General features: G+C 43.1%; 1 protein-coding gene across 3 annotated transcripts in view; it reads left to right on the top strand.

Moving 5' to 3' along the window:
• SLC25A12 (solute carrier family 25 member 12) overlaps positions 1–14,684 on the top strand; it is a 122,585-nt gene that overhangs the window by 105,234 nt on the left and 2,667 nt on the right. For all 3 annotated transcript variants that reach the window (XM_001376047.5, XM_007494366.2, XM_007494367.2), the window contains 4 exons: positions 5,750–5,890; positions 8,263–8,401; positions 13,314–13,472; positions 13,574–13,664. In XM_001376047.5, coding sequence (XP_001376084.2) covers positions 5,750–5,890; positions 8,263–8,401; positions 13,314–13,472; positions 13,574–13,664 — 530 coding nt within the window. The remainder of the gene's footprint in view (positions 1–5,749; positions 5,891–8,262; positions 8,402–13,313; positions 13,473–13,573; positions 13,665–14,684) is intronic.

The following is a 14,684-nucleotide window of genomic DNA, read 5'->3' as shown; positions in this document are numbered from 1 at the left end:
ACAACTTTATGTAGAAAATAAAAGGATAGAAGTTAGATCAAGTATGAGTATTTGACTCAGTTTTAGAAAGGAATCTCCCCTGTGCCAGTGGGTGCTTAATAATGACCTCATTTGATGATGATGATGATGATGATGATGATTATGAAATAAAACAATTTGAAGCTCTTGGACCATTTTTTTTTTTGGTCAGGGAGGAAGCCAAAAAAAAAACCCTTAACATGTAACCGTAGGTGGCTTGTCATCTAATTTCTCCATCAGTGTAAGAAAAAAATATTTAAAATGTCAGGCTTGAAAATCTCCATTTGATATTGTAGAATTGTCTCTTATCATGGTTTCTTTTGGCTTAAAGTCTGACACTTCATGTTCCATGGTTCATGGACTGATAGAATTAGAACTAGAAGGGACCCCTGAGGTCAAGAGTCTAACTTCCTCCTCTTCCAGATAAGGAAACTGAATGAACCTCTGAGAAGTGACATGACCTGTCTGAAGTCACACGCTAAGGAACAAAATTAATTTTCGAGTGACTCCGATGTCAGTGGCTCTTCTCTGTAGTCCCATGCTGCCTTGCCCTTGCACAAAAGAGGCTTAGGAATGTAATAAAAAAATAAAAAGATAAGTCTAAAGAATTTTTTTTTAAAGAAGGAAGACTATGTAAGGTGATACAGAATAAAGGACTGGTCAGAGATGGTTAACATTTTTCTTTAAACCAAGTTGAGGGAAACCAACAGGCTCCAAACTCATTGGTGATTTAAGGGGGTGTCTACCCCAGCATGTGAAGACTTCCCCGGTGGACTGGGCAGATGAGAACAATTTATTCTAGCGGCCAAGAAGGCAGCTGAAGCAGACCTTGTGGAGTGCTAAGAGCTTGGTCAGACGTTGAAGATGCCAAGGTCACCCACTGCATCCTGGGCCGTCATCAGTCACCCTAATTTTTGTCCTGCCACTGGACTTTGATGATTAGATGAGAGAGTGAGGAGAATTTGGACAACTCTGTCTCACTTAAATACAATTCATGAACAAGTAGCAATATCACCGGGTGATGTCATCTATTCTCTTCCAAAATGAAGGACAAACAACCACACATCTACCTATGTTTGAATTTTTAGGTTCATATTATGGGTCTATATCATACTAAAAGATAGCACTTCTTCCATAAATGCTTTGCTTTTAAAAATTATTACTATTATTGCTATTAATTAGTGACTAATGATAATTGACATTATATAATGCTCTGTAGTTTTGAACCATTTTTCATGCAGCATCTCTCACTTTACATCTATTATTCCACAGCATTACTATGAGGCAGGTTCTACTTATATTATCCCCATTTTACAGATGAGAACACAATCTCAAAGCCTCCAGCTACTAAATTCCCCACAGATAGTTTCAGAGATAAGATAGGAACCCAGGTCTTCCTGACTTCAAAATCAGCATTCAGGCAGCCTTGCCATTTGAGGCCATTTCCCCCTAAGGCACAGGTGTCAAATCAGCAGGCCACCTACTGCTCCCTAGTGCCCCCAGACCAGATTAAAATATAATTGGGAAATGTTTGAAAAAAGAAATAAAAGGACAATACTACACATAATGTCCATCTGTCATTTTCCACGTCAGTAGGACTCAGGCAGGGATGTCCTATTTGAGTTTGATGCCCTTACTCAAAGGGCTATAAGATTTCTGTGCTTTTAGGTAAATTGTTAGGGACCTTCTTTTCTTCCCCCCAGAATTGCCTGATAACCTGAACAGTATCCACCTGCAATGGTGAAGCTCAACAGAAGTTGATATTTCTTTTCATTTTAAAAAGCCTACACGGGTAATGCAATTGCGGTATGCTACTCTGCATCCAGGAAAGCAGAACCCATAGTGGTGACGCATGTTAACAACTGTGTGAGAGCCTGGAACAGAGCAGCACAGCCTACGTGACTTGGGATGGGCATGTATGTGCCTCTACATCTGAGCGCTCACTGGTCAGATCTCGTTTTGTAAAACACCTGAGACATAATTGTACACACCATTACTTCCTAAGTGATTGTAATGAAGAGAACCAACAATTAGTGCTGTAAAAGAAAAGGAAAAAAAGCAACCCCTTTGTCCACCTAATTGTCCTACTTGAGCTGTGAGCCTTTTTCATTTTCAAAAGAAAGCCCCAGGCTGGTGTGGTGGGTAGAGCTCTGGGGCCAGAGTCAGGAACACCTGGGTTTAAATCCTATCTCAGACACTTATTAGCTGGGGTGATCCTGGATGAGTCACTTAATCCTCCCTGAGACTTAGTTTCCTGATCTGTAAAAATGGAGATAATAACAGTACTTGCCTTACTGAGCTATAGAATACCTTTACACACATAAATGAGATTATGTATGTCAAGGGCTTTGTAAACCTTAAAGGACCAGAGAATTGTTAGCCATGCTGCTGCTGCTGCAGAATGATGATGCATAGATCTGATTGTCCCCAAAACTCTCCAGCTGCTTTTTTGTTGCTTATTGAGTCCATGCTCCTCTGCCTGGTATTCAAGACCATTAATATCTTCTATGAATATCCTTAATATACATACTTCAGATAATCTGGACTATTTGCTGTTCCCTGAACACTTTCTGTCCTCTGTGCTTTTTTCCTTCTTTGCATATGGTATTCCTTATTTGTGTTTATGTCTCCTTTCTCCAATAGATTTCTCACAAGGAGATGGCTCAGGATTCAATCCCATGATAGATGTCTATATATAGTTGTCTATATATAGTTCTCTCTCTCTCTCTCTCTCTCTCTCTCTCTCTCTCTCTCTCTCTCTCTCTCTCTCTCTCTCTCTCTCTCTCTCTCTCTCTCTATGTCCCAACCTCCCCTCCCCAGCACCATTGTACAAATTTCATGAGGGCAAGGACCATATTTTAGCTAAATCTGATTTTCTCTTTCCATGGTGCTCTGTATGTAACAGTTGCTTGAAAAAATGTTTGTTGAATTGTATGCCTCAAAGAGTAATTTGGTGAATTTCTTAAAGGAGTGGAAATAGCAATTTGAATAAGGGAATTGAGAGAACTATTTTGAAACTGGTCCCCTTGTAGGGATGAGAGTGTATGGGTTCACTGAGGGAGGTTATTTGTTTGCCTGGCAAGATGCTATTATTTATAATTGATTAAAAACATAAACTAAGTTCCCATTTATTTAAACATAATGTCCCCACTTAATGAACATTAGCCAGGGGCTGACATTGTCTGGTAGTCACAAATTTTCTGTATTATGGTCAAAATGTGTGGTTTTGTCAGCTGTGGTTTTGATCTACTTTAGAAAATAGAGAACATTTGGACCAAGATTGTCTTTGTTACCATTATTTTAAAGCATGACTTCAAGGAAGTTCATATACTTTTCCAATTGGTTTGGTCTTTAACACTCCATCAAGAGGAATTACTTGGATTATCATTTTAACATAATTTGTCACCCTGCAATCTGTTAAAAAAATATTGTTTGCTGAGACTGAAACATCGAAATGTTTCCTCCTGCTGGGCAACAGATTAAAAGAGGGAGAGACACACAGAGGAAAATCAAGATGCAAAACTGGGTCAAATCATTGTGTTGGGCCATTGTGCCAATGGCATTATGGGGGTGTGGAGCTGGGCTGTTGCATATGGCTCCAGTCTCAGGAGATGATGAGACTGAGCAGCAAAAACTTGTTGCCTCTCCCTGCTCTATAGACAAAGAAGGGATTACTGTCCTGGGTCATAATGAGCAATAGGTTTCCCACGAGGGGGAGAGGGCTCAGGATCCAACCCCAACATAATCATTTCCAAATAATTGGGAGAGTCAATTTATCCAAGAACCTGGAGGAAAAAGTTATAGTTTTTAGCCAGAGGAAAGCAAGAATAAGCCACCTGAAGATAGGCACCATTCCTGCCTGTGTTTTGTATATACTTTATTGTTTTAGGAAAAAATAAAAGAACTTTAAACTCAAAGTAAAAAAAAAAAGCCAAATTGTATGCACCTTCTGCTCAATAGAGAAAGCACAGGACTGCATGTCCCCTATTGAGGATGTTGCTTATATATGAAATGTTCCTTGGTGAAAGGCCTCTTGCATCGAGCGGGTCTTTGTAAGTAGTTTACCATTATGGGATGGAGATGTGTAAGAGGAATTTTCTTCCTCTGTTAGGACAGAGGCAATTGAAACTTCTGAGAGGGGGTGGGTGGGTGGGAGAAAGGAGGGATTGAGGGGGAGACGAGGGGAAAAGAAGGGTGGAAAGGGATAATAGAGTGGGGGAAAGGAGGAGATTGAAGGGGGAAAGAAGAGAGGAGGGGGAAAGGGGGGATAGAGAGGGGAAATGAAGAGGTGGGAGAAAGGGGGAGATAGAGGGGGAAAGGAAGGCAAGTGGGAGAAGGGGGAGATAGAGGGGAGAAGGAAAGAGAGTGAGGGAAAGGGGAGAGAGAGAAGGAGGGGAGAGAGAGAAAGAGGGAGGGAGGGAAGAAGGGAGGGACAGAAAAAACATATTGTAGAAACCAAAGGAAGAGATGGTATCACTCATGTTAAACTTGTTGGTGCCTTTCCTTCTCTTCTGTGGTACTTCATAAATTTCAGATGCAAAACACTCATTTTTCCAATTGAGGTTTCTGTCAGTCAGACTAGTAGAGCATGCTATTTTCAAGGGGGAGGAGTGGAGTGAGTACATACTACCGGAGGCTTCGCATCCCATTTCTGAGCTATGCTTTAGGAAGCCTAAGCCCCTCTTAAGTTCTCTCTCTTAAAGGGGCGCACTGTGTCACCGCTGTGTTCATGGCGTTAGATTTGAAACTTGAACAAGAGTGGCTCATTCCCTGAGCCCTGAGGATGCACAAGTTAGACTGATTGCTCTCTCCAATGCTCAGAAATAAGAGCCGAGAAGGATTTTCAGACTGTTACATTGGTGCTTATAGGAGGCAAGTGACTGAACAATTAATTTGAAAAGCATTCAATGCCTCGTGTGTGCTAGACTCAGAGGATACAAAGGCAGGAGAAGCACGGGTGGCAGCGCCCTCCGTCTAGCCCCCAGCAGCACCTAGATAATAGCCTCTGAGCTAGAATGTAACTGCTCCCTCGTTTTTATGGAAGAGGAAACCAAGGCCAGAGGGTAGGTCACCGTGTGGGGAGAGACTCTTGTTTTTGTCTCTGTCTGGCAAGCATCTAGCACTGCGCCTTACACCTGGTAAGTGCTCTATATGAGTGAATGAATGGAAATGCCGGCTTAAAGCATACAGCTATGTAAATACAACTTTTTATTACATGTGAAGGGTTGTGATAGACACTGTCGTGGGATCATGAGACCCAGGTTCAACCTATGCCATTTTGAGCAAGTCATTTCACAACTTCTCTGGATCCAAGCCTCGGTCCTGTGCCTCCTACATAGCAGTAGGCTTTTCATAGCCTGATTTTGGGCAGATTTAGGCTAGTAGATGAACAAAACCCTTATTCTTTCATCTATCCCACTCCCTTGGGTAGGGATCCTTAATTTTCTTCATTATTACAAAAGGATGGTCAGGAACAGCCTGGATTGAAAAAACAACAACAGCAACCAACCAAACGATTTTCCCATTTCCAGCCTGGGGAATGAAAAGAGCCAATACAGTGACGCTCGGGGTAGGGCCGCCACCAGTGGGGATTAGCTCCTTTGGCCCTGCCGGAGAGGGCAGCTGCAATGTGGCCCACGCATGGAGGCACCTAATAAATGCTAGTGGACTGGCCACTGCCTCATGCCCTCATTAGCGAAATTCCCTGTTTGTTTCCTTCCTTTTCTTGCAGGCTGGAGGCTCTCAAGTCATCTTTACTAACCCTCTGGAGATTGTGAAGATTCGGTTGCAGGTAGCGGGAGAGATCACCACGGGCCCCAGGGTCAGTGCCCTGAATGTTCTTCGGGACCTGGGGATCTTCGGGCTGTACAAGGTAAGGCAGCCTCTGGAGAGTCTGGGATTGACCACACGTTAGGCGGGAATGACTATGGAAACCAAACTTTGTCAGACAAGACCGTTTCACATTAAAAACGGAACCCAATCCCCAACCAATGTTTCCCTGCCAGGTGGCCTCTGGAGAAGAAAAAGACAAAAGGAGAAACACCTGAAGCTGTGTTTGGAGCGGTGGCATACACAAACATTGTTGGGGGGGGGCCCCACTCCAGTCCCTGGGCCTTTATGCCTCTCCCCAGGGAGGCTGCTGTTGTAGACCCGCTGGCTTCAGCCAACCATCTTTTCCCTGGGTGGGGGTTTGGGAAAAGTTTCCCAGCTTTTCCTTTGTGCTTGTTTTGGAGTTCAAATTGTCTTACATTTATTTTGAATCTGTTATCTCTATTGTTATCTTCCCAGTGGGAGCCTCCCTTTGTCTTAATAATTTGACGACTGGGAAACAGTAGTAGAGTCTGGTGGCATTCAGATGTTTTTAAGAAGTTAAGTGGTGGGATTTGTCAATAATGAATTCCATTTAAAAAAAAAAACACCCCAACCACCCCACACCATACTGTACTTTAGCAAAATGCCAGTCAACAGATTCCTTCCCTGCAGGTATACTTACTCCCATCATTACAGATCAGATGAAATGGAGCAGAAGCTATTAGTTTTCTTAAACAAGGAAGTCTTTCTTCCCATCCCCTTCCCTGGTACAAGGGGGTAAATTCTGCACCAGAAGCAGCTGCACAGCCCTTCCAAAGCATCCTCCTGGAAGCAGATTTATTTATAGAGCTAACACTTTAGAAACGTGTAAATTTGCCTGTGTCGCGGCAGCTTTTGGTAGGAATCCTGTACATTAGAGTCACACAGCTCTGGTATAGTCTAGTGAGAACCACCTGGCGGGAAGGGAGCTGACCTCTTGGGAGCTGGTTCCGGGTTTGGCTGTCCCACTTCCTCATTCGTTCCTTCCCTCATCACTGACCCTCCCCAAGCTGGATTTCTTGATACTTTAAATTGTTTCTCTTCATACAGTGCCTTTAGGAGACCTTGAAGTTTTTCTGTGACTGACATTTGTCTTTTCAAAAACAGAGCCATTAGGGGAAAAAAGTAATGGAGAGTGAGTTGTCATCTGCTCTGGTAAAGGCCAGGCAGGTGGTAACTCCTGGATGATGTAGCTTGGAAAGATACTCCCTGAGATTGGGTGGGGCAGCTTGTCTCTGGGTCATTTTTTTTCTTTTCTTTTTTTTTAAAATATATTTTATTTGATCATTTCCAAGCATTATTCGTTAAAGACATAGATCATTTTCTTTTCCTCCCCCCCACCCCCCATAGCCGACGCGTAAGTCCACTGGGCATTAGATGTTTTCTTGATTTGAACCCATTGCTTTGTTGATAGTATTTGCATTAGAGTGTTCATTTAGAGTCTATCCTCTGTCATGTCCCCTCAACCTCTGTATTCAGGCAGTTGCTTTTTCTCGGTGTTTCCACTCCCATAGTTTATCCTTTGCTTATGAATGGTGTTTTTTTCTCCTGGATCCCTGCAAGTTGTTCAGGGACATTACACCGCCACTAATGGAGAAGTCCATTACGTTCGATTATACCACAGTGTATTAGTCTCTGTGTACAATGTTCTCCTGGTTCTGCTCCTCTCGCTCTGCATCACTTCCTGGAGGTTGTTCCAGTCTCCATGGAACTTCTCCACTTTATTATTCCTTTTAGCACAATAGTATTCCATCACCAACATATACCACAGTTTGTTCAGCCATTCCCCAATTGATGGGCATCCCCTCGTTTTCCAGTTTTGGGCCACCACAAAGAGCGCAGCTATGAATATTTTTGTACAAGTCTTTGTGTCCATTATCTCTTTGGGGTACAGACTCTGGGTCATTTTTAACTGGCAGCCAGAGCTGAAAAATCTTTTTGCTCCATAATCCCATCTTTAGCTCCATCCCGCTACCCCTGCCCCTAAATGAGGAGAACAGGTGAGGGTCACCATTTCTGGTCTCTACATGCCAGCTCTGGTGCCTCTCTTCAGAGGGGAGCCAGAAAGAGTACCCTCTGGCCCTTGGTGCTTGGTTACCGTGTTTTACCATGAACCGACCTGGCACTTTGTTGGCCCTCTTGGGTTTCTCTCATTAGCAAAGGGAGACTTTGCTGGTGATTTGGAACTAAATCAGGACCCTAGGATTTCGTCCTTTCCCCAATATTCCTCCTTCCCCAGAGGTAGTTACCCATTAAGTCACTTGACCTCTGAAAAACTACTGCAGTTGCCACTGGCTTTTCACCTGGAGACCTTTTTTCCCAGTTGGGTAACTTGCTTGCTTAATTCTCCCTGTTTATACAACTGGTGTGCACTGTTTTCTCTGGATATGACAGGGTGCCAAAGCGTGTTTCCTGCGAGACATTCCCTTCTCTGCCATCTATTTTCCTGTTTATGCTCACTGCAAACTCCTCCTCGCTGATGAAAACGGACGGGTTGGAGGCTTAAATCTCTTGGCAGCTGGAGCTATGGCAGGTAACTGTAATTTTTTTTCTTAATCAAAAGAACCTTTTATTTCTTCTTTTCACTAGGATATATAGAATCTACAGGTACCTGTTCCTTTTTTGGAGCAGGATTATTGTTTGTAGATGACTTAGTTTAAATATGATCACCAGTCTCCTTTGTGGGATATACTTTAATTCTGATGAGAGCTAATTACATTTGCATAATGTGGATAAACAGCTTAATGCCGCTTAGCAACTTGTAGCCAAATTAGATCTGCCCATCTAAATTGGGCTTTCATCATTTACATGTTGCAGAAGCTTCTACCCTACTGTAAATCTTGGGTGAAGCAAACCAATAACTTCGAAGGTGATTAGGGGTTGGGGCAGGGAGGCAAGAGGGAGAAGAGGCTTATTTAGTCATAAATTAGGTACCAGATGAGGTTTCAGTCTGAAAGGTGTATTCCATAAGAGTGAGAATGGGTTTTCTTCTATCTCATGCTTTTCTTCTATATTTAAAAAAAAAGTTTCATTTTTTATTTTAAGAACAAATTTCCACATAAGTTTTCTGAAGTCATATGATCCAAACTCTCTCCCTCCCTTCTTCCCTCTCCACCCCTGGAACTGGCAAGCAATTGAATCTGGATTATACAAGTATTATCACACGAAACATATTCCCATATTATTCATTTTTTAAGTGTATAATCTTATGAAACCAAACCTCAAAACATATACCAAATAAAACAAGTAATAAATTGTATGTTTTCATCTGCTTTCTACTCTAACAGTTCTTTCTCTGGAGGCGGGTAGCATTCTTTTTCCCAAGCCCCTTAGATCTGGCCTTGATCACCATATTGCTGTTAGTAGCTAAGTCTGCCACATTTGATCATTCCCCAGTATTTGCTCTTTCTATGTGGCATTCCACATCACTTCATGTATAAATGTAGTCCTTATAGAAGAGAGTTTGAGTAAAAGAAGATAACATTTTTCCCCTTTCCTTAATATTTACCTTTTCAGGTATTCCTTGCTCTTTGATTTTCGGTATCAAACTTTCCACAGAGCTCTGGTCTTTTCTTTGCAAAAAGTTGGAAGTCTTCTATTTTGTTGAATGCCCATACTTTCCCTTGGAAGTATATAGTCAGTTTTGCTGGGTAGCTGATTCTTGGTTGGAGACCCAGCTCTCTTGCCTTTCTGAAGATCATGTTCCATGCCTTACGATCATTCAGCGTAGAACTTGCAAGGTCTTGTGTGACCCTGATTGGCATTCCTTTATATCTAAATTGTCTTTTTCTGGCTTCCTGTAGGATTTTTTCTTTTGTTTGATAGCTTTGGAATTTGGCAATTACATTCCTGGGAGTTGTCTTTTGGGGGTTTAGTGTAGAAGGTGTTCTGTGAGCTCTGTCAGTGGATGTATTGCCCCCTTGTTCTAGAATCTCTGGGCAATTTTCTTTGATTATATCTTGTATCACCATGTCCAGTTTGGTGTTTATTTCTGGCTTTTCTGGGAGTCCAATTATTCTTAAATTTTCTCTTCTCCCCCTGTTTTCCAGATCTATCACCTTGTCGGTGAGATATTTTATGTTCTCTTCTAATTTCTTGGTGTTTTGGCTTTGCTTTATTAGTTCTTGCTTTAAAGCCTGGTTTTCTTTTACAGTTTGGTCAAACTGGTTTTGTAGATGCGTGAATTTCTTTTGCATCATTTCCCACTTTTCCTCCCAGAGGGCTTCCATCTTTTTGGTCCTTTCTGATTCAAATTCTTCATGGGTTTGTGGAGAGTTTCTATTTCCTTTGGAAGATTTTGGAGCATTTTCTTGTATATCTTCTTCTATCTGCTCTGTATTTTGTATTTTGGCTCCATAGAATGTGTCCAGAGTCGCCCCTTTCTTCTTATTTTTCTTGGTATTTTGGGGCTTCTGTGCTTCTGTGGAGTTTGTCATCTCTGAACGTGGAGGATTGGCTTTTCTTGTCTTTGTCTGGTGATCAGAGGCTTTAGTCCTGGGCAGATGTTGGTTCTATGAGCGTTCCCTGGGTTAAACTGAATATGCCTCACTGGAACTGGAATGGAAGGGTCGGACCACGAGGCCACACTCTCCCCCTGGCTCGATTTCCGGAAGTTGCCTTCAGAATCCCTGGCCGTGAGGCTGTTTCGTGGGCCTGTGGGGGGATGGGCTGCCGCTTCCCCAAGCTCCGAGAGCACAGACTTTCACTGAGACTTGGATAGCAGGATCCAGCCCGTGAGGCTGTCTTGCCCGCCCTGAGGGTTGCTGTTGTTTTGACCAGCTCTCTGCAGCGGAGGCCCCAGGCAGTAACTTTCACCCGGACCAAAGGCTCTCTGCAGCGGAAGCCCCAGGCAGTAACTTTCACCCGGACTGGGACTTGGGTAGAAGACCCTGAGGGTTGTTGTTCCTCAGACCCTGCTCTCTGAGCCCGGCGCGGCTGCCGCTTCCGGGAGCCTTGGACTCTGCGCTCCTACCCCTGAGGTCCGAGGGATCTCGGGTTCTGGCTTTTAAGGGGAGCCGTACCTTTTGAACCGGGTCCAGGTCCAGGAGGAGGGTTCCCAGGGTCTGTGCTGTTGATCGTTTTGAATTTCGGCGCCTTAGGAGCTTCTAGTTTGAGATCGGTCGGGAAGGGTTTTCCGGAGATCTGAACTTCAGCTTTCTCTAAGCCGCCATCTTAACCGGAAGTCCTCCACATCACTTCATGTAGGTCTTTCCAGCTCTTCCTGAAATCATCCTACTCATCATTCCTTATAGTACAATAGTATTCCATCACCATCACATACCACAACTCGTTCAGCCATTTCCCAATTGAGGGACATCCCTTTAGTTTCCAGTTCTTTGCCACCATAAAGAGAACATCATATTTTTCTTCTGGATGTGTGACTTGTTGGCAGTCAGTCAAACAAAGATCTCCTCTTGAGCTCTCAGTATTCAATAGAGACCCGGGAGAGGGTCACACAGTCCCAAGTCACTTAGCATTTACTTGTGTGTCAGTAAATGTTCAGATGCAGCATGATATAGGGGATGGAGAGGCAGCCTCAAAGCCAGGAGGACAGGGCTTCAACTCCCACCTCTGACACATACTAGCTATAACTTTTCTAAGCTGTAGGCACTTCTCTAAAACTGTCATTTGCAGAGAAGGAGCAGACCCAAATTAGTAGGAAGTTCCTCAACTGGGAGAGAAGGCGAGAAGAGTATGACCTTGGATAATTGTGTCTCCAAACGCAAAAAAAATGACCTGCCAGCCCTGAGTCCAGACACTGCTTTGATAGAAAATATTCTGTGGCTGGGTGACTCTGCTGGGTTTAGCAGGACGTTCATTCCGCTCATCCCCCTCTTCCCAAATACCGGTACCAGAAACTTCCCCAGATCCTCCCAGGCAGGAGAGGACCACACCAGTGTCTATAGGACGGATGCCCATGGCTTTTCAACTTGTGATTGAAAAACTGCTTCCAAGGTTGGTTACCACCAGAGCTGCAGGAAAGAATTACCATGTTTCAGCAAATCATTTGCTTTATTCTTCCTCTTATCTTTATTAAATTGGACAGTTGAAAGCCAGAGAGTTTATTTGCTCTGTCCTTAGTATGGTGTACTGGCCTAGCTCCTCTCTGAAGCTCACTCATTCTGACTGAAGTCTCTCCATTTTCAATTGGGGTCAGCACTCCCATGCCAAGCTTTCTTCATGTCATTTCCAAGTCAACAACAAAAAGCATCGAGGGATGAACCGTCCAAGCCCAGTCAGGCATTTTGCCTGGGATCGAGCTGTGGTTGGTTTCTTTTTCAGTTGGGAGAGCCAAGTAAATAAACTGACCCGAGCTTATGTGGTTCTCGAAAATGGCATTTCCATGAAAAGCTGTCAATCCCAACTTCTCACCCACAGCCATTTGATAGGAGCTCTCAAAATTAGAAGTGAATATTTCTAATTTCTACCCATAAATGGTTGAAGCCACTGAAAATCATACTGATTGCTGTGCTAAGGAAAATTATTTACCCCTCGTTGTGGTTAAACGTGGTACAGGAAGGTACGGAGAGGGGTGGTATTAGATTTTCCTTGTAACACGCCTGCCCCTCTGTTAGCCCTTCTAACTTGGGGCGCTCTACAGTGATCCTTCTGGTCAAATTGATTTTTTAAAAAAATAGGATTTTTTGCGTTATTCCTTTGTTCCCTCTTTTAGCTTTTATAAGTGAACTGTGGGTTTGTGAAATCCATTTTCAGAATCCTGCTGATCAGTCTCAATGTGACCCTGGGAATCTCAGACGCAGTAAATGATATGCCCTTTAAACAGCTCGCTGTCCTGTGTCTCTTAAACTGGTGGTTTGTCCTCCTCCTTGGCCTACTTTAATGGGCCTCCCTTCAGAAACTGGTACCAAAGGGGGCCACCTTCCTCTTTGATATTGGCCCATACTGCAGGCGGGCTGTTCTAATTATTAATATTCACAGAGCGACAGGAGGTCGACGTGAGTCAGCTCAGAACACCACAAGTTGGTGTCAGATGAATTTAGCAGCGCACTAAATAGGGGCTTACCCTTCTTTATGGCCCACAAAAAATATAAAATATTCACATCTTATTTGAGAAGAAAAGGGGAGATATTTAAAGTGATTGATAATGCAACTTGACACGTAATCTTGGAAGGAATCGTTCTGTTCATAGCGCTGCATACTTTTTGTCCAGTTCTTTTGATTCCTATACAATGTAGACTTCAAATTCTTGTCCCTAAATATGTATGACATTCCTCATTTAGGAGAAGCACAGAAAGGTTTTGTTCTGACCGTGGAAGCAGCTAACAGTCTTCCTATGCTTTTTTCCCATTAGCACCCAAGTGCCTGTTTAAGAAAGTTTAAGCTTCTCATAAGGGTTAAAGTTGGTAGTTATATTGTTAGAGGTTAGAAGTATTTCTCTCTTACAGGGTACTTTGGGTGAATTAAATGTGGTTTTCTCCTGAAAGGTGTGCCTGCTGCTTCTTTGGTAACCCCTGCTGATGTCATCAAGACAAGGCTGCAAGTGGCAGCCCGCGCCGGTCAGACAACATACAGCGGCGTTATTGACTGTTTCAGAAAGATACTGAGAGAAGAAGGGCCATCCGCCTTTTGGAAAGGGACGGCAGGTAGGGGCTGAGGGAAAGTCGAACGCTTCCTTAATGGCTCCGCAAGCAAGATCCATCCTTGGTGGAGCAATTCACTGAATCGCTTCCTTCCCTTTCCGCAGCCCGAGTGTTCCGATCCTCTCCCCAGTTTGGGGTTACCCTGGTCACCTACGAGCTTCTGCAGAGATGGTTCTACGTCGATTTTGGAGGCCTGTAAGTGCTGGGGTTGATTTTTCTCTTACAAAGAGAGAGCAGAGCCCAACTTTGTTTAGTGGGATAAGTTTTTAAGGCTCCTAGAGAGCCGATAGAAAAAAAGACTTTCTGGGATGCTTCCGTGTAAAGGAATGGTATTAAAAAGACCGAGGAGAGAACGAGGCAGCGTATCTTGAGGGCTCTTCCATCACTGTCTGGGGAAGAATAGGAGTAGATAGCAAAGTACTGGCTGGAAATACCTACCTGGATTTTAACAAAATGTTATTTTTTTCATCCTTCATAACTCCATTAATTATGAATCCCTTTGTATTTAATACTTTTCCATTTCTAAGCTGATACAGATCATTACTAAGTCAGTGTAGAATACATTTAATCCTTCTTTTTTTTCTGGCATTGATATAGTAAAAATTTGAGAATTTCCCATTGTAAACTACTTGATTCAGTTTAAATAATGGTAGAGAGGGTGGTCAGTGTGGGGAGGATTCAGGGATTTTTTGTGGCAAAACAGGCAAAATCAGACCTGGAGTGAGGAAGAACGGAGTTCTCATGTGGCCTTAGACACTTACTGGCTTGTGTGACCCTAGGCAAAGGCACTGAAACACTGTTTGCCTCAGTTTCCTCATCTGTAAGATGAGGATAATAGTGCCTATCTCATAGAGTTGTAACGGTCAAATGAGATTGTTGTACAAGCACAGTACCTAACACATAGTCAATGTTATATAATGTTAGCTATTATTGCTATTATCATTAGAAGGAGAGCTTCAGTAATCATGAGAAAGAACCTTAGAGGTCATCTAACTAAGCCTACCCCCCTTATTTTACAGATGAGGAAAGTGAGGCTTAGGGAGACTAACTTGTTCGAGTTCTTATAGGTAGTGTTAACGGGGTCCAGGTATTGGCACTCAGTTTTACAGACCAAGAGAAAATATGATTTGTCAGTTCGGCTAGAAAGGGGTTGAAGGAAAAGAGCAAGACCATGAAAAGAATACTTGCTTTGGACCCAGAGGACCTGTTCAAATC

Source organism: Monodelphis domestica, chromosome 4 (assembly GCF_027887165.1).
Source record: "Monodelphis domestica isolate mMonDom1 chromosome 4, mMonDom1.pri, whole genome shotgun sequence".
Taxonomy (NCBI): domain Eukaryota; kingdom Metazoa; phylum Chordata; class Mammalia; order Didelphimorphia; family Didelphidae; genus Monodelphis; species Monodelphis domestica.
This window is presented reverse-complemented; position numbering and strand designations above follow the sequence as displayed.